Source organism: Bufo bufo, chromosome 2 (genome assembly GCF_905171765.1).
Source record: "Bufo bufo chromosome 2, aBufBuf1.1, whole genome shotgun sequence".
Classification (NCBI taxonomy): domain Eukaryota; kingdom Metazoa; phylum Chordata; class Amphibia; order Anura; family Bufonidae; genus Bufo; species Bufo bufo.
Genome location: NC_053390.1, coordinates 110965628 through 110992237, shown reverse-complemented (window position 1 = coordinate 110992237; position 26610 = coordinate 110965628). Strand labels below are relative to the sequence as shown.

General features: G+C 42.5%; 1 protein-coding gene across 1 annotated transcript in view; it reads right to left on the bottom strand.

Moving 5' to 3' along the window:
* Nucleotides 1-26610, bottom strand: part of LOC120990728 (mitochondrial tRNA methylthiotransferase CDK5RAP1-like) — a 47334-nt gene that overhangs the window by 5627 nt on the left and 15097 nt on the right. Inside the window, exons 2-3 of the mRNA XM_040419636.1 lie at nucleotides 12469-12699; nucleotides 9144-9241 (exon numbers count right to left, since the gene is read on the bottom strand). Coding sequence (XP_040275570.1) covers nucleotides 9144-9241; nucleotides 12469-12699 — 329 coding nt within the window. The remainder of the gene's footprint in view (nucleotides 1-9143; nucleotides 9242-12468; nucleotides 12700-26610) is intronic.

The window sequence follows — 26610 nt, the reverse complement described above, 5'->3', positions numbered from 1 at the left end:
ATTATCGGTCCTAAAAAATCTATATCGGTCGATCCCTACTTTACATTTCCCATATGTCTACTTCATGTTTGAATCATTTTGAAAATGACATTTTATTTTTTGAGGACGTTAGAAGGCTTAGAAGTTTGAAAGCAAATCTTGAAATTTTTCGGAAAATTTCCAAAACCCACTTTTTATTGGCCAGTTCAGGCATGGTCACTTTGTTAGGCTTACATAATAGAAACCACCCAAAAATGACCCCATTTTAGAACGCCATATGGTTTTTGGAAGGCAGATTTAGCCAAACTGGTTTTTAGATGCCATGTCCCATTTGAAGCCCCCCTGATGCACCCTTACAGTAGAAACTCAAAAAAGTTACCACATTTTGGAAACTACGGGATAAGGTGCCATTTTATTGGTACTATTTTGGGGTACATATGATCTTTAATTGCTCTATATTATGTTTTTTTGTGAGGCAAGGTAACCCAAAAATGTATGTTTTGGCACCGTTTTTATTTTTAACATTCATCTGACAGGTTAGATCTATTTTTATAGAGCAGGTTGTTAAGGACGCAATGATATCAAATATGTCTACTTTCTATGTTTTTTTTTTCAGTTTTACATAATAAAGCATTTTTGAAAACAAAAATTAAGTTTGTGTCTCCATTTTCTGAACGCCCTTTTTTTAAATCTTGTGCAGGGGCTCGTTTTTTTGCAGGAAGAGTTGACGTTTATTATTATTGGTACCATTTTTCGGTACATATGATTTTTTGATCATTCATTATTACACTTTATGGGGCAAGATGACCAAAAAATTGGTTGTTTTGGCGCAGTTTTTATTTATTTTTATAGCGTTTAAATGAGGGATTAGGTCATGTGACTTTTTTATAAAGCAGATCGTTACGGACGTGGCAATACCGAATATGTCTACATTTTCTTATTTATTTAAGTTTTACACAATAATAGCATTTTTGAAACCGAAATAATGATATTTTAGTGTATCCATAGTCTGAGAGCCATAGCTTTTTTATTTTTTGACCAATTGTCTTAGGTAAGGACTAATTTTTTGGCAGGATGAGATGACTGTTTGATTGGTACTATTTTGGGGGGTATATGCCTTTTTGATCGCTTGGTGTTTCTTGTGATGTAAGGTGACAAAAATGGCTTTATTTTTTACAGTTTTTTTTTTTTACGGTGTTCACCTGAGGTGTTAGGTCATGTGATATGTTTATAGAGCTGGTTGTTATGGACATTCCGATACCTAATATGTATACTTTTATTTATTTATTTCTCTTTAGCACAAAAATAGCAGTTTTGAAGCAAAAAATAATCATATTTTAATGTCTACATTGTCTGAGAGTGATAGCTTTTATATTTTTTGACCGATTCTCTTAGGCAAGTTCTCATTTTTTGCTAGATGAGGTGACGTTTGATTGGTACAATTTTGGGGGGCATATGCCTTTTTGATCACTTGCTGTTGCAATTTCTGTGATGTAATGTGACAAAAATGTCTTTTTTTTTACAGTTTTTTTTTTTTTTTTTTACGCGGTTCACCTGAGGGGTTAAGGTTATGTGATATTTTTATAGAGCTGGTTGGTACGGACGTGGCGATACCTAATATTTATTATTATTTTTCATGTATTTCACTTTAGCACAATATTAGCAGTTTTGAAACAAAAAAATGATGTTTTAGTGTCTCCATGTTCTGAGAGCTATAGTTTTTTTTTTTTTTTGGGCGATTGTCTTAGGTAGGGGCTCATTTTTTGCAGGATGAGGTGATTGTTTTATGGATACCATTTTGCAGGACATACGCCTTTTTGATTGTATGGTGACAAAAATGGCTTTTTTTTACACCGTTTTTATTTTTTATCGTGTTTATCGGACAGGGTGGATCATGTGATATTTATAGAGCCTGTCATTACGGACAGGGCGATAACTAATGTGTGTTTTTTTTTTTATTTCTGTTTTTTATTATAAAATAAGGGGAAAGGAAAAAATTTTATATTTTTTTACTACTTTTTTTTAAATTTCTGATATTTACTTTTGGGGGTCTGATCCCCTCTGCAATGCATTACAATACATCTGTATTGTAATGCATTGCCTGTTTGTGTACTACAGTGAGTAGTACACGAACAGGTTGCCTAGGAGACCCAGCCTGAGGCTGGATCTCCTCGGCACCCGTAGAAGGCAGGTCCCGATGTCGTGCAAGTCATTGGGCAGCCTCTGCACGGCATCAGGCTGCCTTCTGACACATGAAGTCCCCGCCACAGCAGCGCGGGGACTCAATGCGCTCCCTCACCCAACACAAACCCCTTCTATGTCGCGGTCAGTGCGGACAGCGGCATAGAAGGGGTTAATCCGCCGGCATCGACTTTTACAGTGATGCCGGCATATACAGCAGGGGCCCAACTACCAGGGACTGCTGGGCCCCCTGCAGTGATCGCGCGCGCGCACCGCTCCGGTGCCCGCCCGATCACCATGACGTACTATTTCGTCAAATTGCGGGAACGCAGTGGCTTCCATGACGTAATAGTACGTCATGTGTCGGGAAGGGGTTAAAACATAAATTATAAAAATATTAGCAGCCGATTTGTGTAGGTGGGCTTGAAAATGAGGGAGTGGTGGCAGTTTAGAAATCATGTCCTGATTTTTCAGCTCACACTCTAGCTTTTGTCACTCTGCTGGCTGCTCACACACCTGGGTTCCTATGGCAATTCACTCTACAGCAAGGGCAGAGAAGAGCGGTTAAAAACAAACTGCTCCAACTTGCTCAATTCACTGGTGGTTGCCATCTTCAAACTGTTGTAGTTTACAAATTATAAATCCTACAGTGAAGAGCTTTTATATTGTGAGAATCATCACAAGACCCAAACCTACATTTTGATGCATAGTATGTCTCTGAAATATTTAAAATGAAGGCACAGTCGAGGTTTAGAAATTGCCCTTCAAATTTGAGGTGGCTAGAGTGCAGTTTCAATGAATGTCAATGCGCGGCATGAGTTGCAAACAAATGGTCATATTGTGAAAACTATCAGGACTATGGCTTAGCAGGCAGCAGGGATAGCTGAACGTTTTGATATAAGATTTGTGTAGGTGGGCTTGAAAATGAGGGAGTGGTGGCAGTTTAGAAATCATGTCCTGATTTTTCAGCTCCCACTCTAGCTTTTGTCAGCTCCCACTCTAGTTTTGAATATTCCGCCATTCATTCCTATGGGACGAATTTCGCCACAAAAACACTGATATTTTGTGAACCATTTGGTGAAACGTTCCACAAAGTAATAGCACACCAATCGGGAACAATAAGCACGTTTCGGTATATTACTGTCTATGTAGTCTAAAAACTGTGGGAGGAGTTAGGGTGGTAAATTTGGCTACAATAATAAGAATATATATGTGAGATAACAGTAAGTGGTCTTGCCATGCACCCCCCTTTCCGTATAATAAAAAAAAAAAAACTAAATAACAATAAATATAAACATCCTGGGTATCACTGCGACCGAAAACGCCCATACTATTAAAAATAAATAAATAAATCCAATACGGCGAATGGCGTAACGGAAAAAAGGGTCAAAATGGCAGATTTGCCATTTTTTTATTGCTTCGCTTACCCCCCAAAAAATGGAATAAAATGTGATCAATGAGTCACGCAGACTCCAAAATGGTATCAATAAAAACTATGGATTGTCCCGCAAAAAATGAGCCCCTAAACATCTCAGTAGACATGAGTATAAAAACGTTATGGGGGTCAGAATATGGTGATATGTTTCTCAAAGTTTAAATTTATTTTTACACTATTTAGACATAAAAAACCTATACATATGGGGTATCATAATCGTACTGACTAAGAGAATGAAGGGCATGGGTCAGTTTTGTCGTAAACAAAACGCTGTGGGAACAAAACCACTACATTGTATGCCATAATTAATGGTGGCATTAGAAAGTACAACTTGTCCCGCAAAAAATAAGCCCTCATACAGCTATGTGACTGGAAATATAAAAAGTTATGGCCCACGGAAAATAGGGAAGAAAAATTAAAACGCAAAAACAAAAAAACCTCCAGTAGCCAAAGGGTTAAAAGAAACCTACAACTCATCACGGAAAATGAAAAAAAACAAAAACATTTAGAAGAAAAATTTAAAACGTTACGACTGCTGGAACACAGAGGGGGGAAATGTTACTGGCCCTAAGGCTAAAATGGGGTTAAAAGCGCAATTGTGTCCCCTGAGTTGTGCGCATACTATATTTATTTCAGACACACATTAAAAATCTACAATAAAAAAAGTGACATTTTGGCAAGGGTTTTTCCAATTTTAAAGGGATTCTGTCACCAAGTTTTAGGCTATAGAGATACGGACATACACGGCTAGATCGCCGCTAGCATGTCCGCAATATACCGGTCCTATAGGGCTGTGTGCTTTTATTTTGTTTAAAAAAAGATTTTAGAGATATGTAAATTAGTCTTGTAAGGTGCCAAGAGGTTGTACGAACCTTCCTGGTGCCCAGCCACGCCTGCCTGTGAAGGAGCCCAGCACCGCCAATGTCCTCCGAATCTCCTCCTTTCGTCACCGATAGATTGCCGTAATCTCGCGATGCGCGAGCTCGCGCATGCGCAGTTCCTTCCCTGAGGCTGATGCCAGCACAGGGAAGGAACACTATGGAAGGTTCGTACAACCTCTTGACACCTTACAAGACTAATTTACATATCTCTAAAATCCTTTTTTAAACAAAATAGAAGCACACAGCACTATAGGACGGTATATTGCGGACATGCTAGCGGCGATCTAGCCGGGCATGTCCGTATCTCTATAACCTAAAATTTGGTGACCGAATACCTTTAATATGACTGTGAGGAGGTTAAGCATCATTCTCCTTGAATGATTTTCACTCTGCTGAGAAAGTCTGCAATATTGTTGTCTGTCCCCTTCAGATAAACTGCAGACAACAACAGAACTACTCGGTTCTGCCAGGTGAATGATCTCCATGGCTAGATTCCATAGGGAAGGAGTTCTCGTTCCACCCTGATGGTTTATGTAAGTGTCTGCCATTGTGTTGGCCAAGTGGGAAATCACAGGTCTTTCTTTTACCTTTGGCCCCATCACTTCGACAGCCAATCTTACGGCTTCTAGTTACTTGAATTTGGAGGAGGTTTGATGAGTCTCTAGATCCCATTGACCCTGCCCAAATTTTGGGCACAAATGAGCAACTCTCCCTAAAGGGCTTGCACCTGTTGTAACTGTTACTGAACCATAGAACCTCTGAAGATAGGTTATTGACTTGGTATCGACTTGTAGCATCCCCTCTTCTTATAACAATGTTGAGAAAGATTTTTCTAAAACAGTTTCACAATTTTTAGATGCAGGATTTTATGCCGATTGGTGAAACTGCCCATTCTTTGCTTCTGGGGGACTCTGTCCCTTTTCATACCAAGTCATGAGACTTAGTAGAAAATTCATCCTCCAGCTGCCTTTATTAGTACCACTTAGGATAGGTCATCAATAGTAAAAGCCCGGACACACACACACACACACACACACACACACACACACACACACATATAAATTTTTATTTTTTTCATGAAATGGTAAAATGTCTGATATTCAAACATCTGATATGTGTTCTACGATCTATTGTGAATAAAATATGGGTCTGCTTTTATCTACAAAGCAGACTTGTGAATGTGTTGTAAATGTGCCCCATAGTTTCCAAATGAGTTGTTTCATAAGTCTCTCCCAATACACAAACATGTTTTATGCTTTATTTCTTTAGCATAACACTTAGGGCTGTTTCACACGAGCGAGTCCATTGCAGGAATCACGCATCCGTGTGCGAGTGTGATCCTCCGCTCTGGACTTGCCGGAGCGCATGGCATTATCATGATTTATAATGCTATGTGTCTCTGCATGGCCTTTTTTCCACAGAATCATAGCGACATAAAGCTGTCAGTATGATTCTGTAGAAATAAGGTCAATCAGAGCTGCACCTTGTTTTTTGGAGAAGCAAGCTGTAGCTTTTATTGGTACTATTTTGGAGTACATGCAACTTCTTGAGCAATTTTGACACCATTTATTGGGTTATGGGATAAACAGAATAAATTCTGGTACTTTTGTATGGCATATAAATAATGATGCACTTGTTTTACAGTATTGATCTTTACAGTATTTTCATCTCACACTCTAGCTTTTGTCACTCTGCTGGCTGCTCACTCGGCTGACATACAGTATAGACCAAAAGTTTGGACACACCTTCTCATTCAAAGAGTTTTCTTTATTTTCATGACTATGAAGGCATCAAAACTATGAATTAACACATGTGGAATTATATACATAACAAACAAGTGTGAAACAACTGAAAATATGTCATATTCTAGGTTCTTCAAAGTAGCCACCTTTTGCTTTGCACACTCTTGGCATTCTCTTGATGAGCTTCAAGAGGTAGTCCCCTGAAATGGTCTTCCAACAGTCTTGAAGGAGTTCCCAGAGATGCTTAGCACTTGTTGGCCCTTTTGCCTTCACTCTGCGGTCCAGCTCACCCCAAACCATCTCGATTGGGTTCAGGTCCGGTGACTGTGGAGGCCAGGTCATCTGGCGCAGCACCCCATCACTCTCCTTCATGGTCAAATAGCCCTTACTTTCAAAGTTTTCCCAATTTTTCGGCTGACTGACTGACCTTCATTTCTTAAAGTAATGATGGCCACTCGTTTTTCTTTACTTAGCTGCTTTTTTCTTGCCATAATACAAATTCTAACAGTCTATTCAGTAGGACTATCAGCTGTGTATCCACCTGACTTCTCCTCAACGCAACTGATGGTCCCAACCCCATTTATAAGGCAAGAAATCCCACTTATTAAACCTGACAGGGCACACCTGTGAAGTGAAAACCATTTCAGGGGACTACCTCTTGAAGCTCATCAAGAGAATGCCAAGAGTGTGCAAAGCAGTAATCAAAGCAAAAGGTGGCTACTTTGAAGAACCTAGAATATGACATATTTTCAGTTGTTTCACACTTGTTTGTTATGTATATAATTCCACATGTGTTAATTCATAGTTTTGATGCCTTCAGTGTGAATCTACAATTTTCATAGTCATGAAAATAAAGAAAACTCTTTGAATGAGAAGATGTGTCCAAACTTTTGGTCTGTACTGTATGTGTCATCCACAGATCCCCCCATAACAGTGCCAGCCATTCAAAGATCCCCCCCATAACAGTGCCATCCACAGATGCCCCCCATAACAGTGCCTGCCATCCACAGATGCCCCATAACAGTGCCATGATTGCCATCCACAGATCCCCCCCCCATAACAGTGCCATCCACAGATGCCCCCATAAGGCTACTTTCACACTGCCGTTTCTGGGTCCGCTTGTGAGATCCGTTTCAGGGCTCTCACAAGCGGCCCAAAACGGATCAGTTCAGCCCCAATGCATTCTGAATGGATAAGGATCCGTTCAGAATGCATCAGTTTGCCTCCGTTCAGCCTCCATTCCGCTCTGGAGGCAGACACCAAAACGCTGCTTGCAGCGTTTTGATGTCCGTCTGACGAAACTGAGCCAAACGGATCCGTTCTGACTTACAATGTAAGTCAATGGGGACGGATCCGTTTTTACTGACACAATATGGTGCAATTGAAAACGGATCCGCCTCCCATTGACTTTCAATGTAAGTCAAAACGGATCAGTTTGCATTACCATGAACAAAAAACGGCAATGCAAACGGATCCATTCTGAACGGATACAAGCGTTTGCATTATAGGTGCGGATCCGTCTGCGCAGATACCAGACGGATCCGCACCTAAACGCAGGTGTGAAAGTAGGCTAACAGTGCCAGCCATCCACAGATGCTCCATAACAGTGCCATGATTGCCATCCACAGATCCCCCCTAACAGTGCCATCTACAGATGTCCCCATAACAGTGCCTTCCATTCACAGATGCCCCTATAACAGTGCCATCCACAGATTTCCCCCCCCCCCCCCCATAACTCAGCCAGGTAATCAGGATAATAGTAGTAGGGAGGAGTACGAGTCTTGGAGATTGAATGTGCAATAAATTATAAGCTGTACATCCACACCGTTGGAACGTCTCTTCTCTGCAACAGGTAACATAGCGTGTAAGAAGAGAGCTAGCCTAAGCCCTGACCATGTGGACATGTCGTCTTTTTTACATTGTAATACAGAATTTTTTATAATTATGTAAGTCCCAAAATTGTTTTAATATGGCCTTTGAACATACTTTTTCAAGTAAAATCATATAAACCCCTTTTTTTTTTTCATTTTGGTGTTTTTTCCCAATTAATCAATGAAATTATCAACAACTAATTGATTATTCAAATAATCGTTAGCTGCAGCCCTAGAGAGCTATTATCGGGGTATAATCCCTGTCTAACTACTTAGGTGCAATTGGTCATCAAGGGAGTTAAAGAGCTGGGATAGTTATCTCTGATCCTGGCCGTTCGATTAAGGTATCAGCTATACATTACAGCTGGACCCCCACTGCTGATAACACAAGCTCAGCAATCACCGTGCCTATGTTTATGACACAGGGCTGAAAGGGGATAACATGCATGGAGTTTGTATGTTCTCCCAGTGTTTTTATGGGTTTCCTCTGGGTTCTCCGGTTTCCTCCCACACTCCAAAGACATCCTGATAGGGAGCTTAGATTGTGAGCCCCATTGGTGACAGCTTTATACTAATGTCTGTAAAACGCTGCGGAATATAGAAGCGCTATATAAGTGCGTAAAATAAACGCCCCCCTTCATGACCGGTTGATTTTCTTTTTTTTTTTTTATTCCTAGTTTTTTTACTCACCGCCTTCCCTAAGCCATAACTTTTTTTATTTTTCCATTCATATAGCCGTATGAGGGCTTGTTTTTTGCGGGACAAGTTGCATTTTCTAATGGCACCATTTACGGTTGCATACAATGTAGTGGGGAGAGGGGAAAAAATCTCCACTACACTTTTATGGGTTTTGTTTTTACAGCGTTACCTATGCAGTAGACATGACTTCTTACGGTACTTTCAATGCTGAAATATTCATTGTTAATTTGAAAAAAACTTGCAACTATTACATACAATGGAAAAACTAGTAAAGTTCCTTTAAGAGCTATTTCTCTAATTAAAAAAGTTATGAAAATACATAAAAACATAACTAGAGGAGAAAAAGGGGGCTTACCCCCGACGCATGGCTTCCAGGACTCTGTTGCTTCCACTTTGAGCTGGAATGTGGATTTGTTTGCAGATGTTATGACGCTCTCTTATTAGATGAAGAACCTTAAAGGAACAAAATTAAAATGTAATTCTAAGCAATGAAGTCTACTGTCTCACGTGTTATGTTAGTGCACACCTCTTTAGACCAATGGATGCTAATAGCAACTTGTCCTCTTAACCTCTTAGGCTGCGTTCACACGGGCGAGTATTCCGCGCGGGTGCAATGCGGTAGGTGAACGTATTGCACCCGCACTGAATCCTGACACATTCATTTCTATGGGGCTGTTCAGATGAGCGGTGATTTTCACGCATCACTTGTGCGTTGATTGAAAATCGCAGCATGCTCTATATTCTGCGTTTTTCACACAACGCAGGCCCCATAGAAGTGAATGGGGTTGCGTGAAAATGGCAAGCATCCGCAAGCAAGTGCGGATGCGGTGCGATTTTCACACATGGTTGCTAGGTGACAGTCTATTCACTATATTATTTTCCCTTATAACATGGTTATAAGGGAAAATAATAGCATTCTGAAAACAGAATGCTTAGTAGGTGATCAATTGAGGGTTAAAAAAAAAAAAAAAAAATTAACTCACCTTCTCCTCTTGTTCGCGTAGTTCTCCCGGTCTTTAGTTCTTTAAAAGATGAACTATGGGCTAAAGGACCTTTGGTGACGTCAGATCACATGCTCCAATCACATGGTCCATCACCGCGGTGATGGACCATGTGATCTGACGTCACCAAAGGTCCTTTAACCCATAGTTCATCTTTTAAAGAACTAAAGACCGGGAGAACTACGCGAACAAGAGGAGAAGGTGAGTTAATTTTTTTTAACCCTCAATTGATCACCTACTAAGCATTCTGTTTTCAGAATGCTATTATTTTCCCTTATAACCATGTTATAAAGGGAAAATAACAACATCTACACAACACCGAACCCAAACCTGAACTTCTGTGAAGAAGTTCGGGTCTGGGTACCACAGTCGGTTTTTTATCACGCGCGTGCAAAACACATTGCACCCGCGCAATAAAAACTGAACATCGGAATGCAATCGCAGTCAAAACTGACTGCAATTGCATTCCTACTCGCGCGGGTTTGCTGCAACACACCGGGACGCATCCGGAACTAATCCGGACACGCTCGTGTGAACCCAGCCTTAGTGCTACACACCGTGTACTTACAATGAAAGTTCACAAAAAGTGTAATAAGTTGCCTCAGGAGCTGTGAATGCTTCATACGCAGTAGGTGTCAGCTGTATATCACAGTTGACTAATCAATAGTGACAGTGGCATCTAAGCAGTTTAACAAGGAAGGGCAACTCCTTCTGTCACAAAATCGTTGGGTGCCAAAGGGATGTCATGGTAGCGACTGGTCTAGAGAAAGCCGAAAGTCTGCCATCTTAGTAAGCCCTAACATAATACGACATAATAGGATAAAACTGAGAAACACAATACACAAAAATAAACTTTGTAACATATCTTATATGAGAAAAATTCTTTGTTCCCTTGCCCTCTTTTGTAAATTGACTCTCTCTGAAATGTATGAGAATTCCGTGTTGGTTTGCAACATCATCCCATTGAAGTCTACGGAGAGCTGAGGGAGGAAGTATACAGAGATCAGGCTGCATAGGTATGATTCCGAAGCTAACCGTAAATCTTTTATCACACCCCAAATGCTTTATTAAGGGCTCTTTCACACTTGCGTTGTTCTGTTCCGGCATAGAGTTCCGTCGTCGGGGCTCTATGCCGGAAGAATCCTGATCAGGATTATCCCCATGCATTCTGAATCCGTTCAGGATGCATCAGGATGTCTTCAGTTCCGGAACGGAACGTTTTTTGGCCGGAGAAATTACCGCAGCATGCTGCGCTTTTTGCTCCGGTCAACAATCCTGAACACTTGCCGCAAGGCCGGATCCGGAATTAATGCCCATTGAAAGGCATTAATCCGGATCCGGCCTTAAGCTAAACGTCGTTTCGGCGCATTACCGGATCCGACGTTTAGCTTTTTCTGAATGGTTACCATGGCTGCCAGGACGCTAAAGTCCTGTTTGCCATGGTAAAGTGTAGTGGGGAGCGGGGGAGCAGTATACTTACCGTCCGTGCGGCTCCCGGGGCGCTTCAGAGTGACGTCAGGGCGCCCCACGCGCATGGATGACGTGATCGCATAAATCACGTCATCCATGCGCATGGGGCGCCTTGATGTCATTCTGGAGCGCCCCGGGAGCCGCACGGATGGTAAGTATACCGCTCCCCCGCTCCCCACTACTACTATGGCAACCAGGACTTTAATAGCGTCCTGGGTGCCATAGTAACACTGAACACATTTTGAAGACGGATCTGTCTTCAAATGCTTTCAGTTCACTTGCGGTGTTACGGATCCGGCGGGCACTTCCGGCAAATGGAGTACACGACGGATCCGGACAACGCAAGTGTGAAAGAGGCCTTACATGTATATTGCTAAGTGCTTCTCTATAATGTCCTATAGAGTGCTTCTGAGTGAGTGAGAGATCGTAAGCAGAATATGCTGTCTCCATGTGTATCTATGGGCCGAGTTGATGAACAGCCAGTCTCCACCCAACAATTCAGGGAGAACTGAGAATTAGGTCCATTCACACGTCTGTGTGTGTTTTGCAGATTGGCAAAACACAGACATCGGCGATGTGCATTCCGCATTTTGCGGACCGCACATTGACGGCACTTAATAGAAAATGCCTAATCTTGTCCGCAATTGCGGACAAGAATAGGACATTTTCTATTTTTTTTGGGAACAAAATTGCGGACCCGGAAGTGCGGGTCCGCAATTCCGGATCCGGGCAGCACATCGTGCTGCCCCATAGAGATGAATGGGTCCGCAATTCCGTTCAGCAAAAATGGACCCTTAGGGTGCTGCCACACATTTAGGTTTTTTTATGCAGTTTTGGAAGTGAAAATTAGGAATGGATAATAAAAAGAGAAAAATTATTAAGGACAGCTACAACTTCTCTTTTTGTTAACCTGTTCCGGTGATAATCCAGAAAAACATGTAATTTGTTTATTTAACCTCTGCTTGTTCTGGTGCAATAATTGGTCCAAGGGCAGGGTATCAATCAGTACTGGACTCCTAAGCCCAGAATGAGAAGAAGTTTAGCTGAATAAAATACAAGATACACTGAATCTTTTTACACAACACTAGTATGCGTTTGCATAGTTCCTCCTGTACTGCATTTTCATAAAAGGTTCTCTTTATAGAAAAGATACAGTCCACTGGGCCAATAACAGGCTTTCCAATATTACTTCTCACTTACAATACCAACCTCATCAGGGAAATCTTTAGGATGTGGAGATGTAAAGCGTATTCTCATTTCTGGGTCTATTCTAGAAACCTGATCCAGGAGGTCCACAAACCGGAATCCTACTTGTCTTGGTTTGTAGATGGTGCTGAAGCCACGACTAAGATGTGAGGTCTCGGTAGTAGGAATCTGAACTGAAGTAGTGTCAAGGTAACTATTGACATTCTGACCAAGTAAAGTCACCTCTTTTACCCCCTGCAAAACGAGAGAACATCAATTACAAAAGTAAGGTAAGTTCAGAAGTGATTATTTTCGTTCATACAGAAACTTAACCTGTAGTATACCAGCGCCGTACATGTACACGCTGGAAACTGGGACAGAAATCCCAGCACCGTACAGCTTCTGCGCCCGCCCGATCAGCTGCAGGGGTCCAGCAGTCACTGATAGCCGTACCCCCGCTGCATGCGCTGGCATCGGTGAAAACACAAATGCCGGCGCATTAACCTTTGCACTGCCATGGTCAGCACTGACCGCGGCATGTGTGGTATCCTGCCGGGTGTGGGGTGTCCATTGCGTCCCCACGCTGCTGTGACGGGGACCCGATGCAGGGAAGGCATCGTGACTGCCTTCCGTGTGAGCCTGTGAGATCCAGCCCCTTGGATCTCACAGGCAAGCAGGCTGAAGTGTATTACAGTGAGTAATACAATTACAGCCAATGCATTACTATACAGAAGTATTGTAATGCATTGTAAAGGGGATCAGACCCCCAAAAGTTGAAGTCCCAGAGTGGGACAAAAAATAAAGTGAAAAAATAAGTTAACAAAATAAAGTTAAAAAAAAATATTAAACGTTACAAGTAAAAAAAAAAAAAAAGGAAAGTAAAAAAAAATAATAGGGAAAAAAGAAAAAGTAGACATATTAGGTATCGCCGTGTCCGTATTGGCCAGCTCTACAAAAATATCACATGAACCACCCCGTCAAGTAAACGCCATAAAAAAAAATTTAAAACAGTGTCAAAAGAGCCATTTTATGGTCACCTTGCCTCACAAAAAGTGTAATACCTAGTGGTAAAAAAGTCTTATGTACCCCAAATTGGTACAAAACAGTCATCTCATCCCGCAAAAAATGAGCCCCTACCTAAGACAATCGCCAAAAAAAAATTAAATAAATAGGGCTCTCAGAAATTGGCAACACATAAACAAGATTTTATTCTGTTCAAAAATTATTTCATTGTGTAAAATTTAACAATAAAAATGATAGACATTAGGTATTGCTGCGTCTGTAACAACCTGCTCTATAAAAATATCACATTATATGCCCCCTCAGGTGAATGCTGTAAAACAAAATTTAAAACAAACTATGCCAAAACAGCCATTTTTTTCCACCTTGCCTCACAAAAAGTTTAATACCAAGCGATCAAAAAGTCTTATGTATCCCAAAATGGTACCAATCAAACCGTCACCTCATCCTGCAAAAAATGAACCCCCACATAAGACAATCACTAATAAATAAAAAACCAACCAATAAAAAAAAAAAAATAAACCTATCAAAATCTGCGCTGCAAAAGCCATATGGCGCTCCTTCCGTTCTGAGTCCTGCCATGTGCCCCCACAGCAGTTTACCACCACATATGGGGTGTTGCCGTATTCAGGAGAGAATGGGTAACAAATTATGGGGTGCTATTTCTCCTGTTACCCCTTTTGAAAACGAAAAATCTGGGGCTAAAGCAACATTTTATTGTATGAAATGAAACTTTTCATTTTTACAGCCTGATGTTTCCAAATTCTGTAAAATGCTTAGGGGGTCAAAGTTCTGAGTACCCCCTTAAAGAACATTTTAGCGTAGTGTAGTTTCCAAATTCAAGCCGTTATTCAAGCCATTCTCGTGACACATTCTACTTTATGTTGGCATCATTTTGTAAATGTCATTTTATTTTTTTAGGACGTTAGAAGGCTTAGAATTTTAGAAGCAATTCTTTTTCCAAAACCCACTTTTTAAGAGCAAGTTAAGGTCTGAAGTCACTTTGTGGGGCTTACATAGTGGATACCCCCCATAAATGACCCTATTGTAAAAACTACACCCCTCAAATTACTCAAAACTAATTTTACAAACTTTGTTAGAAATATCTAAATTTCACTTTTTTGGTAGATTTTCCATTTTAATCCATTTTTCTTTCTTTAACACATAGAGGGTTAACAGCCAAACAAAACTCAATATTTATTACCCTGATTGTGCGGTTTACAGAAACACCCCACATGTGGTTGTAAACTGATATAAGGGCACACGGCAGGGCGCAGAAGAAAAGGAGCGCCATATGGTTTTTGGAAGGCAGATTTTGCTGGACTGGTTTTTAGATGCCATGTCCCATTTGAAGCCCCCCTGATGCACCTTACAGAAGAAACTCCCAAAAAAGGGCCCATTTTGGAAACTAGGAGATAAGGTGACAGTTTTAATGGTACTATTTTGGGGTACATATGATTTTTAATTGCTCTATATTACGTTTTTGTGAGGCAAGGCAACCAAAAAAAGGCTTTTATTTGAGATTTTTTATTTTTTTTGTGTTCAGCTGAGGGGATAGGTCATGTGATATTTTTATAGAGCTGGTTGTTATGGACGCAGAAATACCTAATATGTATACTTTTTTATTTATTCCACTTTAACACAATAATAGCATATTTGAAACAAAATATATAAATATTTTAATGTCTCCATGTTCTGAGAGCTATATTTATTTTTGAGCAATTTTCTTATGTAGGGGGTCATTTTTTGCGGGAATTTTTGCATTTTTTATTTTATTGGTACCATTTTGTGGGACATACGCCTTTTTGATCGCTTGGTGTTGCACTTTTTCTGATGTAAGGTGACAAAAATGGCTTTTTTTTTTTTTACAGTTTTTTTTTAATTTTTTATGGTGTTTATTGGACGGAGTGGATCATGTGATATATTTATAGAGCCGGTCATTACGGGCAGGGTGATACCTAATATGTGTGTCTTTTCCTCTTTTTTTTAAATTTTTTTTATTATAAAATCTTTTTTCTTTTTTTACTTGAAACTTTCCCTCAGGTGTATACTTTATTGATGTATTTCTGTCTCTATTTGGATGAGGTTTTTATATATATATATATATATATATATATATATATATATATATATATATATATATATATATTTAGGGAGAAAAAGAAAGAAAAAAAAAACAGCACAGAGATATATATATATATATAGATATATATATATATATATATATATTTATTTATTTAATAAAGACCATTATTTATTTAAGGCCTTTTTAGACTCAGCTTTTTTGTTTAGGTGCATGTATTTAGAGGGAGTAGAAAGGGATGCAAAAAGAGGAAGGTCAATCCTGTTTCTGAGCTATCAAGCAAAATTGGCAAGTTGGGAAATGATGCAAGGGTGTCCGCTTCAGAAATACTGTTGGCACTAACAGCAGGGAGAACAGCCCAGCTAGTAGTCGGGGGGATGGTAATGCAGGTAGGCCTAGACAGTTAGTGTTATAGGGGATTCTATAATCAGGAAGACGGATAGAATAATTTGTCGCCAAGACCGAATAGTTTGCCGTCTCCCTTCGGTTCGGCATGTGGTGGAACGGGTGGATAAATTACTGGGAAGGGCTGGGAATGACCCAGCTGTCGTGGTCTGTGTTGGTACCAATGACAAAATAAATGGCAGGCGGAAGGTCCTTAACTGCCTCCGGAACGCCTAACGCAGGATCGCGATCCGGAGGCGGCTGATTCATTCCTCCTTCACGCGCCGATGCGTCATCTCGCGAGAGGTGAGATTTCCTGTGAACGCGCACACAGGCGCGCGCGTTCACAGTATCGGCAGGCAAACAAGTGGATCTACAGCCTGCCAGCGGCGATCATTCGCTGGCAGGCTGTAGATCCGATTTTTTTAACCCCTGAAAGGTATATTAGACGCTGTTTTGTTAACAGCGTCTAATATACCTGCTACCTGGTCCTCTGGTGGTCCCTTTTGCTTGGATCGACCACCAGAGGACACAGGCAGCTCTGTAAAGTAGCACCAAACACCACTACACTACACCCTCCCCCCCGTCACTTATTAACCCCTAATTAACCCCTGATCACCCCATATAGACTCCCTGATCACCCCCCTGTCAGGCTCCATTCAGACGTCCGTATGTGTTTTGCGGATCTTACAGGGGGGTGATCAATGATCATCCCATATAGACTCCCTGATCACCCCCTGTCATTGATCACCCCCCTGTAAGGCTCCATTCAGACGTCCGTATGTGTTTTGTGGATCCGCAAAACACATACAGACGTCTGAATGGAGCCTTACAGGGGGGTGATCACCCCATATAGACTCCCTGATCACCCCCGTCATTGATCACCCCCCGTAAGGCTCCATTCAGACGTCCGTATGTGTTTTGCGGATCCGCGGATCCACAAACCGCGGATCCGCAAAACACTGACACCGGAAATGTACTTTCCGCATTTTGCGGATCCGCACATTGCGAGAACTATATAGAAAATGCCTTTTCTTGTCTGCAATGTTCAGTCCGCCCCACCGCAGTGACAGAATTATTTTTTTTCTGATCACCTCAAAAACACCGTAAAATCGCTGCGGTGCTATAAAAAGATCACTTTTGAGGGGCATGGCGAGTTCATAGAAGATTTTTTTTTTTTTGGCACAAGTTAGCGGAAATAGTTTTTTTTTTTTGTTTTTTCTTACAAAGTCTCATATTCCACTAACTTGTGACAAAAAATAAAATCTCACATGAACTCACCATACCCCTCACGAAATCCAAATGTGTAAAAAATTTTAGACATTTATATTCCAGACTTCTTCTCACGTTTTAGGGCCCCTAAAATGCCAGGGCAGTATAAATACCCCACATGTGACCCCATTTCGGAAAGTAGACACCCCAAGGTATTCGGTGAGGGGCATATTGAGTCCGTGGGAGATTTAATTTTTTGTCACAAGTTAGCGGAAAGGAGAAAAAAAAAAAAAAAAACATTTTCAGCTAACTTGTGCCAAAAATTCGCCATGCCCCTCACGGAATACCTTGGGGTGTCTTCTTTCCAAAATGGAGTCACATGTGGGGTATTTATACTGCCCTGGCATTTTAGGGGCCCTAAAGCGTGAGAAGTCTGGAATCCAAATGTCTAAAAATGCCCTCCTAAAAGGAATTTGGGCCCCTTTGCGCACCTAGGCTGTCACACATATGGTATCGCCGTACTCAGGAGAAGTTGGGCAATGTGTTTTGTGTCTTTTTACATATACCCATGCTGGGTGAGAGAAATATCTCTCTAAAATGACAACTTTGTATAAAAAAAATAGGAAAAGTTGACTTTTACAGAGATATTTCTCTCACCCAGCATGGGTATATGTAAAAATACACCCCAAAACACATTGCCCTACTTCTCCTGAGTATGGCGATACCACATGTGTGACACTTTTTTGCAGCCAAGATGCGCAAAGGGGCCCAAATTCCAAATAGCACCTTTATGATTTCACAGGGCATTTTTTACGCATTTGGATTCCAGACTTCTTCTCACGCTCTAGGTCCCCTAAAATGCCAGGGCAGTATAACTACCCCACAAGTGACCCAATTTTGGAAAGAAGACACCCCAAGGTATTTCGTGATGGGCATAGTGAGTTCATGGAAGTTTTAATTTTTTTGTCACAAGTTAGTGGAATATGAGACTTTATAAGGAAAAAATAAATAAATTAAAAAATCATTTTCCGCTAACTTGTGACAAAAAATAAAAAAGTTCTATGAACTCACTATGCCCATCAGCGAATACCTTAGGGTGTCTACTTTCCGAAATGGGGTCATTTGTGGGGTATTTCTACTGTCTGGGCATTGTAGAACCTCAGGAAACATGACAGGTGCTCAGAAAGTCAGAGCTGCTTCAAAATGCGGAAATTCACATTTTTGCACCATAGTTTGTAAACGCTATAACCAATAAATATACACTTATTGCATTTTTTTTTTAGCAAAGACATGTAGAACCATAAATTATGAGAAAAATTTATATAGAAATGTAGTTTTAAAAAAAAAAATTGACAACTGAAAGTGAAAAATTTCATTTTTTGGCAAACATTTCGGTCAATAAGTGGTCTGGTCATTAACCACCTCCGGACCGCTGTACGCACAGACGCGTCCTGGAGGTGGTTGATTCATTCCGCCTGGACGCATATACGCGTCATCTCGCGAGACGCGAGATTTCCTGTGAACGCGCGCACACAGGCGCGCGCGCTCACAGGAACGGAAGGTAAGAGAGTTGATCTCCAGCCTGCCAGCGGCGATCGTTCGCTGGCAGGCTGGAGATGTGTTTTTTTTTAACCCTAACAGGTATATTAGACGCTGTTTTGATAACAGCGTCTAATATACCTGCTACCTGGTCCTCTGGTGGTCCCCTTTGTTTGGATCGACCACCAGAGGACACAGGTAGCTCAGTAAAGTCCCACCAAGCACCACTACACTACACTACACCCCCCCCCCGTCACTTATTAACCCCTTATTCACCCTTGATCCCCCCTGATCACCCCATATAGACTCCCTGATCACCCCCCTGTCATTGATTACCCCCCTGTCATTGATCAACCCCCTGTAAAGCTCCATTCAGACGTCCGCATGATTTTTACGGATCCACTGATAGATGGATCGGATCCGCAAAACGCATCCGGACGTCTGAATGAAGCCTTACAGGGGCGTGATCAATGACTGTGGTTATCACCCCATATAGACTCCCTGATCACCCCCCTGTCATTGATTACACCCCTGTCATTGATTACCCCCCTGTAAAGCTCCATTCAGACGTCCGCATGATTTTTACGGATCCACTGATAGATGGATCCGATCAGCAAAACGCATCCGGACGTCTGAATGAAGCTTTACAGGGGCATGATCAATGACTGTGGTGATCACCCCATATAGACTCCCTGATCACCCCCCTGTAAAGCTCCATTCAGATGTCCGCATGATTTTTACGGATGCACTGATAGATGGATCCGATCCGCAAAACGCATCCGGACGTCTGAATGGAGCTTTACAGGGGCATGATCAATGACTGTGGTGATCACCCCATATAGACTCCCTGATCACCCCCCTGTAAAGCTCCATTCAGATGTCCGCATGATTTTTACGGATGCACTGATAGATGGATCCGATCCGCAAAACGCATCCGGACGTCTGAATGAAGCTTTACAGGGGCATGATCAATGACTGTGGTGATCACCCCATATAGACTCCCTGATCACCCCCCTGTAAAGCTCCATTCAGATGTCCGCATGATTTTTACGGATGCACTGATAGATGGATCCGATCCGCAAAACGCATCCGGACGTCTGAATGAAGCTTTACAGGGGCATGATCAATGACTGTGGTGATCACCCCATATAGACTCCCTGATCACCCCCCTGTAAAGCTCCATTCAGATGTCCGCATGATTTTTACGGATGCACTGATAGATGGATCCGATCCGCAAAACGCATCCGGACGTCTGAATGAAGCTTTACAGGGGCATGATCAATGACTGTGGTGATCACCCCATATAGACTCCCTGATCACCCCCCTGTAAAGCTCCATTCAGATGTCCGCATGATTTTTACGGATGCACTGATAGATGGATCCGATCCGCAAAACGCATCCGGACGTCTGAATGAAGCTTTACAGGGGCATGATCAATGACTGTGGTGATCACCCCATATAGACTCCCTGATCACCCCCCTGTAAAGCTCCATTCAGATGTCCGCATGATTTTTACGGATGCACTGATAGATGGATCCGATCCGCAAAACGCATCCGGACGTCTGAATGAAGCCTTACAGGGGCGTGATCAATGACTGTGGTTATTACCCCATATAGACTCCCTGATCACCCCCCTATCATTGATTACACCCCTGTCATTGATCACCCCCCTGTAAAGCTCCATTCAGATGTCCGCATGATTTTTACGGATGCACTGATAGATGGATCGGATCCGCAAAACGCATCCGGACGTCTGAATGAAGCCTTACAGGGGCGTGATCAATGACTGTGGTGATCACCCCATATAGACTCCCTGATCACCCCCCTGTCATTGATTACACCCCTGTCATTGATCACCCCCCTGTAAAGCTCCATTCAGATGTCCGCATGATTTTTACGGATGCACTGATAGATGGATCGGATCCGCAAAACGCATCCGGACGTCTGAATGAAGCCTTACAGGGGCATGATCAATGACTGTGGTGATCACCCCATATAGACTCCCTGATCACCCCCCTGTCATTGATTACCCCCCTGTCATTGATTACCCCCCTGTAAAGCTCCATTCAGACGTCCGCATGATTTTTACGGATCCACTGATAGATGGATCGGATCCGCAAAACGCATCCGGACGTCTGAATGAAGCCTTACAGGGGCATGATCAATGACTGTGGTGATCACCCCATATAGACTCCCTGATCACCCCCCTGTCATTGGTTACCCCCCTGTAAAGCTCCATTCAGATGTCCGCATGATTTTTACGGATGCACTGATAGATGGATCGGATCCGCAAAACGCATACGGACGTCTGAATGAAGCCTTACATGGGCGTGATCAATGACTGTGGTTATCACCCCATATAGACTCCCTGATCACCCCCCTGTCATTGATCAACCCCCTGTCATTGATCACCCCCCCCTGTCATTGATCACCCCCCTGTCATTGATCACCACCCCTGTCATTGATCACCCCCCTGTAAGGCTCCATTCAGACATTTTTTTGGCCCAAGTTAGCGGAATTTTTATTTTTTTTTCTTACAAAGTCTCATATTCCACTAACTTGTGTCAAAAAATAAAATCTCACATGAACTCACCATACCCCTCACGGAAACCAAATGCGTAAAATTTTTTAGACATTTATATTCCAGACTTCTTCTCACGCTTTAGGGCCCCTAGAATGCCAGGGCAGTATAAATACCCCACATGTGACCCCATTTCGGAAAGAAGACACCCCCAGGTATTCCGTGAGGGGCATATTGAGTCCATGAAAGATTGAAATTTTTGTCCCAAGTTAGCGGAACGGGAGACTTTGTGAGAAAAAAATAAAAAATATCAATTTCCGCTAACTTGTGCCAAAAAAAAAAATTTCTATGAACTCGCCATGCCCCTCATTGAATACCTTGGGGTGTCTTCTTTCCAAAATGGGGTCACATGTGGGGTATTTATACTGCCCTGGCATTCTAGGGGCCCCAAAGCGTGAGAAGAAGTCTGGTATCCAAATGTCTAAAAATGCCCTCCTAAAAGGAATTTGGGCACCTTTGCGCATCTAGGCTGCAAAAAAGTGTCACACATCTGGTATCGCCGTACTCAGGAGAAGTTGGGGAATGTGTTTTGGGGTGTCATTTTACATATACCCATGCTGGGTGAGAGAAATATCTTGGTCAAATGCCAACTTTGTATAAAAAAATGGGAAAAGTTGTCTTTTGCCAAGATATTTCTCTCACCCAGCAAGGGTATATGTAAAATGACACCCCAAAACACATTCCCCAACTTCTCCTGAATACAGCGATACCACATGTGTGACACTTTTTTGCAGCCTAGGTGGGCAAAGGGGCCCATATTCCAAAGAGCACCTTTAGGATTTCACAGGTCATTTACCTACCTAACACACATTAGGGCCCCTGGAAAATGCCAGGGCAGTATAACTACCACACAAGTGACCCCATTTTGGAAAGAAGACACCCCAAGGTATTCCGTGAGGGGCATGGCGAGTTCCTAGAATTTTTTATTTTTTGTCATAAGTTAGTGGAAAATGCTGATTTTTTTTTTAATTTTTTTTTTTATACAAAGTCTCATATTCCACTAACTTGTGACAAAAAATAAAAACTTCCATGAACTCACTATGCCCATCAGCGAATACCTTGGGGTCTCTTCTTTCCAAAATGGGGTCACTTGTGGGGTAGTTATACTGCCCTGGCATTCTAGGGGCCCAAATGTGTGGTAAGGAGTTTGAAATCAAATTCTGTAAAAAATGACCTGTGAAATCCGAAAGGTGCTCTTTGGAATATGGGCCCCTTTGCCCACCTAGGCTGCAAAAAAGTGTCACACATCTGGTATTGCCGTACTCAGGAGAAGGTGGGGAATGTGTTTTGGGGTGTCATTTTACATATACCCCTGCTGGGTGAGAGAAATATCTTGGCAAACGACAACTTTTCCCATTTTTTTATACAAAGTTGGCATTTGACCAAGATATTTATCTCACCCAGCATGGGTATATGTAAAAAGACACCCCAAAACACATTCCTCAACTTCTCCTGAATACAGAGATACCAGATGTGTGACACTTTTTTGCAGCCTAGGTGGGCAAAGGGGCCCATATTCCAAAGAGCACCTTTCGGATTTCACAGGTCAATTTTTACAGAATTTGATTTCAAACTCCTTACCACACATTTGGGCCCCTAGAATGCCAGGGCAGTATAACTACCCCACAAGTGACCCCATTTTGGAAAGAAGAGACCCCAAGGTATTCGCTGATGGGCATAGTGAGTTCATGGAAGTTTTAATTTTTTGTCACAAGTTAGTGGAATATGAGACTTTGTATGAAAAAAAAAAAAAAAAAAAAAAAATCATCATTTTCCACTAACTTGTGACAAAAAATAAAAAATTCTAGGAACTCGCCATGCCCCTCACGGAATACCTTGGGGTGTCTTCTTTCCAAAATGGGGTCACTTGTGGGGTAGTTATACTGCCCTGGCATTCTAGGGGCCCAAATGTGTGGTAAGGAGTTTGAAATCAAATTCAGTAAAAAATGACGAGTGAAATCCGAAAGGTGCTCTTTGGAATATGGGCCCCTTTGCCCACCTAGGCTGCAAAAAAGTGTCACACATCTGGTATCTCCGTACTCAGGAGAAGGTGGGGAATGTGTTTTGGGGTGTCATTTTATATATACCCATGCTGGGTGAGAGAAATATCTTGGCAAAAGACAACTTTTCCCATTTTTTTATACAAAGTTGTCATTTGACCAAGATATTTATCTCACCCAGCATGGGTATATGTAAAAAGACACCCCAAAACACATTCCTCAACTTCTCCTGAGTACGGGGATACCAGATGTGTGACACTTTTTTGCAGCCTAGGTGGGCAAAGGGGCCCATATTCCAAAGAGCACCTTTCGGATTTCACAGGTCATTTTTTACTGAATTTGATTTCAAACTCCTTACCACACATTTGGGCCCCTAGAATGCCAGGGCAGTATAACTACCCCACAAGTGACCCCATTTTGGAAAGAAGAGACCCCAAGGTATTCGCTGACGGGCATAGTGAGTTCATGGAAGTTTTTATTTTTTGTCACAAGTTAGTGGAATATGAGACTTTGTAAGAAAAAAAAAAAAAAAAAATAAAATCATCATTTTCCGCTAACTTGTGACAAAAAATAAAAAGTTCTATGAACTCACTATGCCCATCAGCGAATACCTTAGGGTGTGTACTTTCAGAAATGGGGTCATTTGTGGGGTGTTTGTACTGTCTGGGCATTGTAGAACCTCAGGAAACATGACAGGTGCTCAGAAAGTCAGAGCTGCTTCAAAAAGCGGAAATTCACATTTTTGTACCATAGTTTGTAAACGCTATAACTTTTACCCAAACCATTTTTTTTCTACCCAAACATTTTTTTTTTATCAAAGACATGTAGAACTATAAATTTAGAGCAAAATTTCTATATGGATGTCGTTTTTTTTGCAAAATTTTACAACTGAAAGTGAAAAATGTCATTTTTTTGCAAAAAAAATCGTTAAATTTCGATTAACAAAAAAAGTAAAAATGTCAGCAGCAATGAAATACCACCAAATGAAAGCTCTATTAGTGAGAAGAAAAGGAGGTAAAATTCATTTGGGTGGTAAGTTGCATGACCGAGCAATAAACGGTGAAAGTAGTGTAGGTCAGAAGTGTAAAAAGTGGCCTGGTCTTTCAGGGTGTTTAAGCACTGGGGGCTGAGGTGGTTAACCACCTCCGGACCGCCTAACGCAGATTCGCGTTCCAGAGGTGGCAGCGCTGCGCACAATCACGCATATACGCGTCATCTCGCGAGACGCGAGATTTCGCTCAAAGCCGGCCCGCGCATGCGCATCGCGGGCCGGCAAAATTCAAAGAACAAGTTCGTCACCAGCCTGCCAGCAACGATCATTGGCTGGCAGGCTGGCGATTTTCAAAAAATCCAATCAAAAGTCATATAACAGATCATATTAGTAAATATGATCTGTTATATGGCTTGTCTGCTCCTCTGCTGGTCCTTTTCGTCGGTTGGATCCAGCAGAGGAGCAGACTTCACAGTGAGTACACCAAACACTACACCTTAGCCCCAGATCACCCCCCTGCACCCCAATTAACCCTTTGATCGCCCCTGTCAATCACTAGTGAAAGGAAAAAAAGTGATCAGTGTAAACTGTCACTTTTTTTTTTTCACTGGTATTGACTGTTAGGTTTTAGGGATAGTTTAGGCCCCTTGGTTAGGTAGTTAGCGTCAGTTAGCCCCCACCCCACCGCACCGCAGTCACTTTTATTCGCTGATCAGCGTATCGCTAATCAGCATTTGTACTTTTATAGTATCTGTAAGTGATCAAAACTGATCACGGTCAGATCTATAATAGTATTAGTGTCACCTTAGTTCGCCCTCCACCCAAAACGCAGTGTTTGCCCGATCAGGCCTGATCGGTCGCCCACACGTGCGTTCACCCACGCCCGCCCCACCGCAGTGACAAAAAATATATATTTTTGATCACTGCACATTCATTTTACACGCACTGCGGCGATAAAAAAAATCAGTTTTGATATTTTTTATCAACCGCAGCGGCCTCCGGTACTTCGCTAGCCTCCCCTTTGTAAGACAGGCTTGCTTTTTTTCTTGGGTAGTCTCAGGGAATACCCCTAAATTTAGTAGTCCAAAATGTCAAACAGGGGGTATTCTTCTGAAGAGGCCTACAGGATTCTGAACCCTCATCTGACGAATCTAGCGGGTCAGAATATGAACCTGTAGAAAGCAGTGGCTCTCTGACCCAAAGTTCGGACAAGGAGGTTGAGGTCCCTGGCAGCACCAGGCGTACCCGGCCCCGTGTCGCTAGACCACAGGTTATGCAGGATCCGCTTCAAGAGCAGCAGAGTGGGGCTGTCGCTGCCGGATCACGTGGTGAGGCATACACCAGCAGCGCAGCCCTCCCTGGACCTAGTACCAGCACTGCCGTACAACATGGTGACGTGGCGAGCACCAGAAGGGCAGTTGAAGCTGGTACGGTGGCACGTGCACTAGTTACCCCGTCGCAGCCACCGCGCAGACAGGCCCGTAGAGCCCCTAGAATCCCTGAGGTGCTGGCAAACCCTGATTGGCAGTCACCAACTTCAGCCGCACCATTAGTTCCCCCTTTCACCGCCCAGTCTGGAGTTCGGGTTGAGACGGCTCAAATCGGTTCGGCCCTGGGATTTTTTGAGCTGTTCTTGACTGCGGAGCTCTTGGACTTAGTCGTGGCAGAGACAAACCGGTATGCCACACAATTTATATCCGCCAACCCGGGAAGCTTTTATGCCCAGCCTTTCCGGTGGAAACCAGTCCAAGTTTCCGAACTTAAATTTTTTTTGGGCCTTCTCCTCAACATGGGCCTGACAAAAAAGCATGAATTGCGGTCATATTGGTCCACGAACCCGATTCATCACATGCCCATGTTCTCTGCTGCTATGTCCAGGGCACGATTTGAGGCCATCCTCCGTTTCCTGCATTTTAGCGACAACACCACCTCCCGTCCCAGAGGCCACCCAGCTTTTGACCGGCTCCACAAAATTCGGCCCCTCATAGACCATTTCAACCAGAAATTTGCAGATTTGTATACCCCCGAGCAAAACATCTGCGTAGACGAGTCCCTAATACATTTTACCGGGCGCCTTGGCTTCAAACAATACATCCCAAGCAAGCGTGCCCGGTATGGGGTCAAATTGTATAAGCTCTGTGAAAGGGCCACAGGCTATACCCACAAATTTCGGATCTATGAGGGAAAAGATCAGACCCTGGAGCCGGTCGGTTGCCCTGACTACCTGGGGAGCAGTGGGAAGACAGTCTGGGACTTGGTGTCACCCTTATTCGGCAAGGGGTACCATCTTTATGTGGACAATTTCTACACAAGTGTGGCCCTCTTTAGGCATTTGTTTCTAGAACGGATTTGCGCC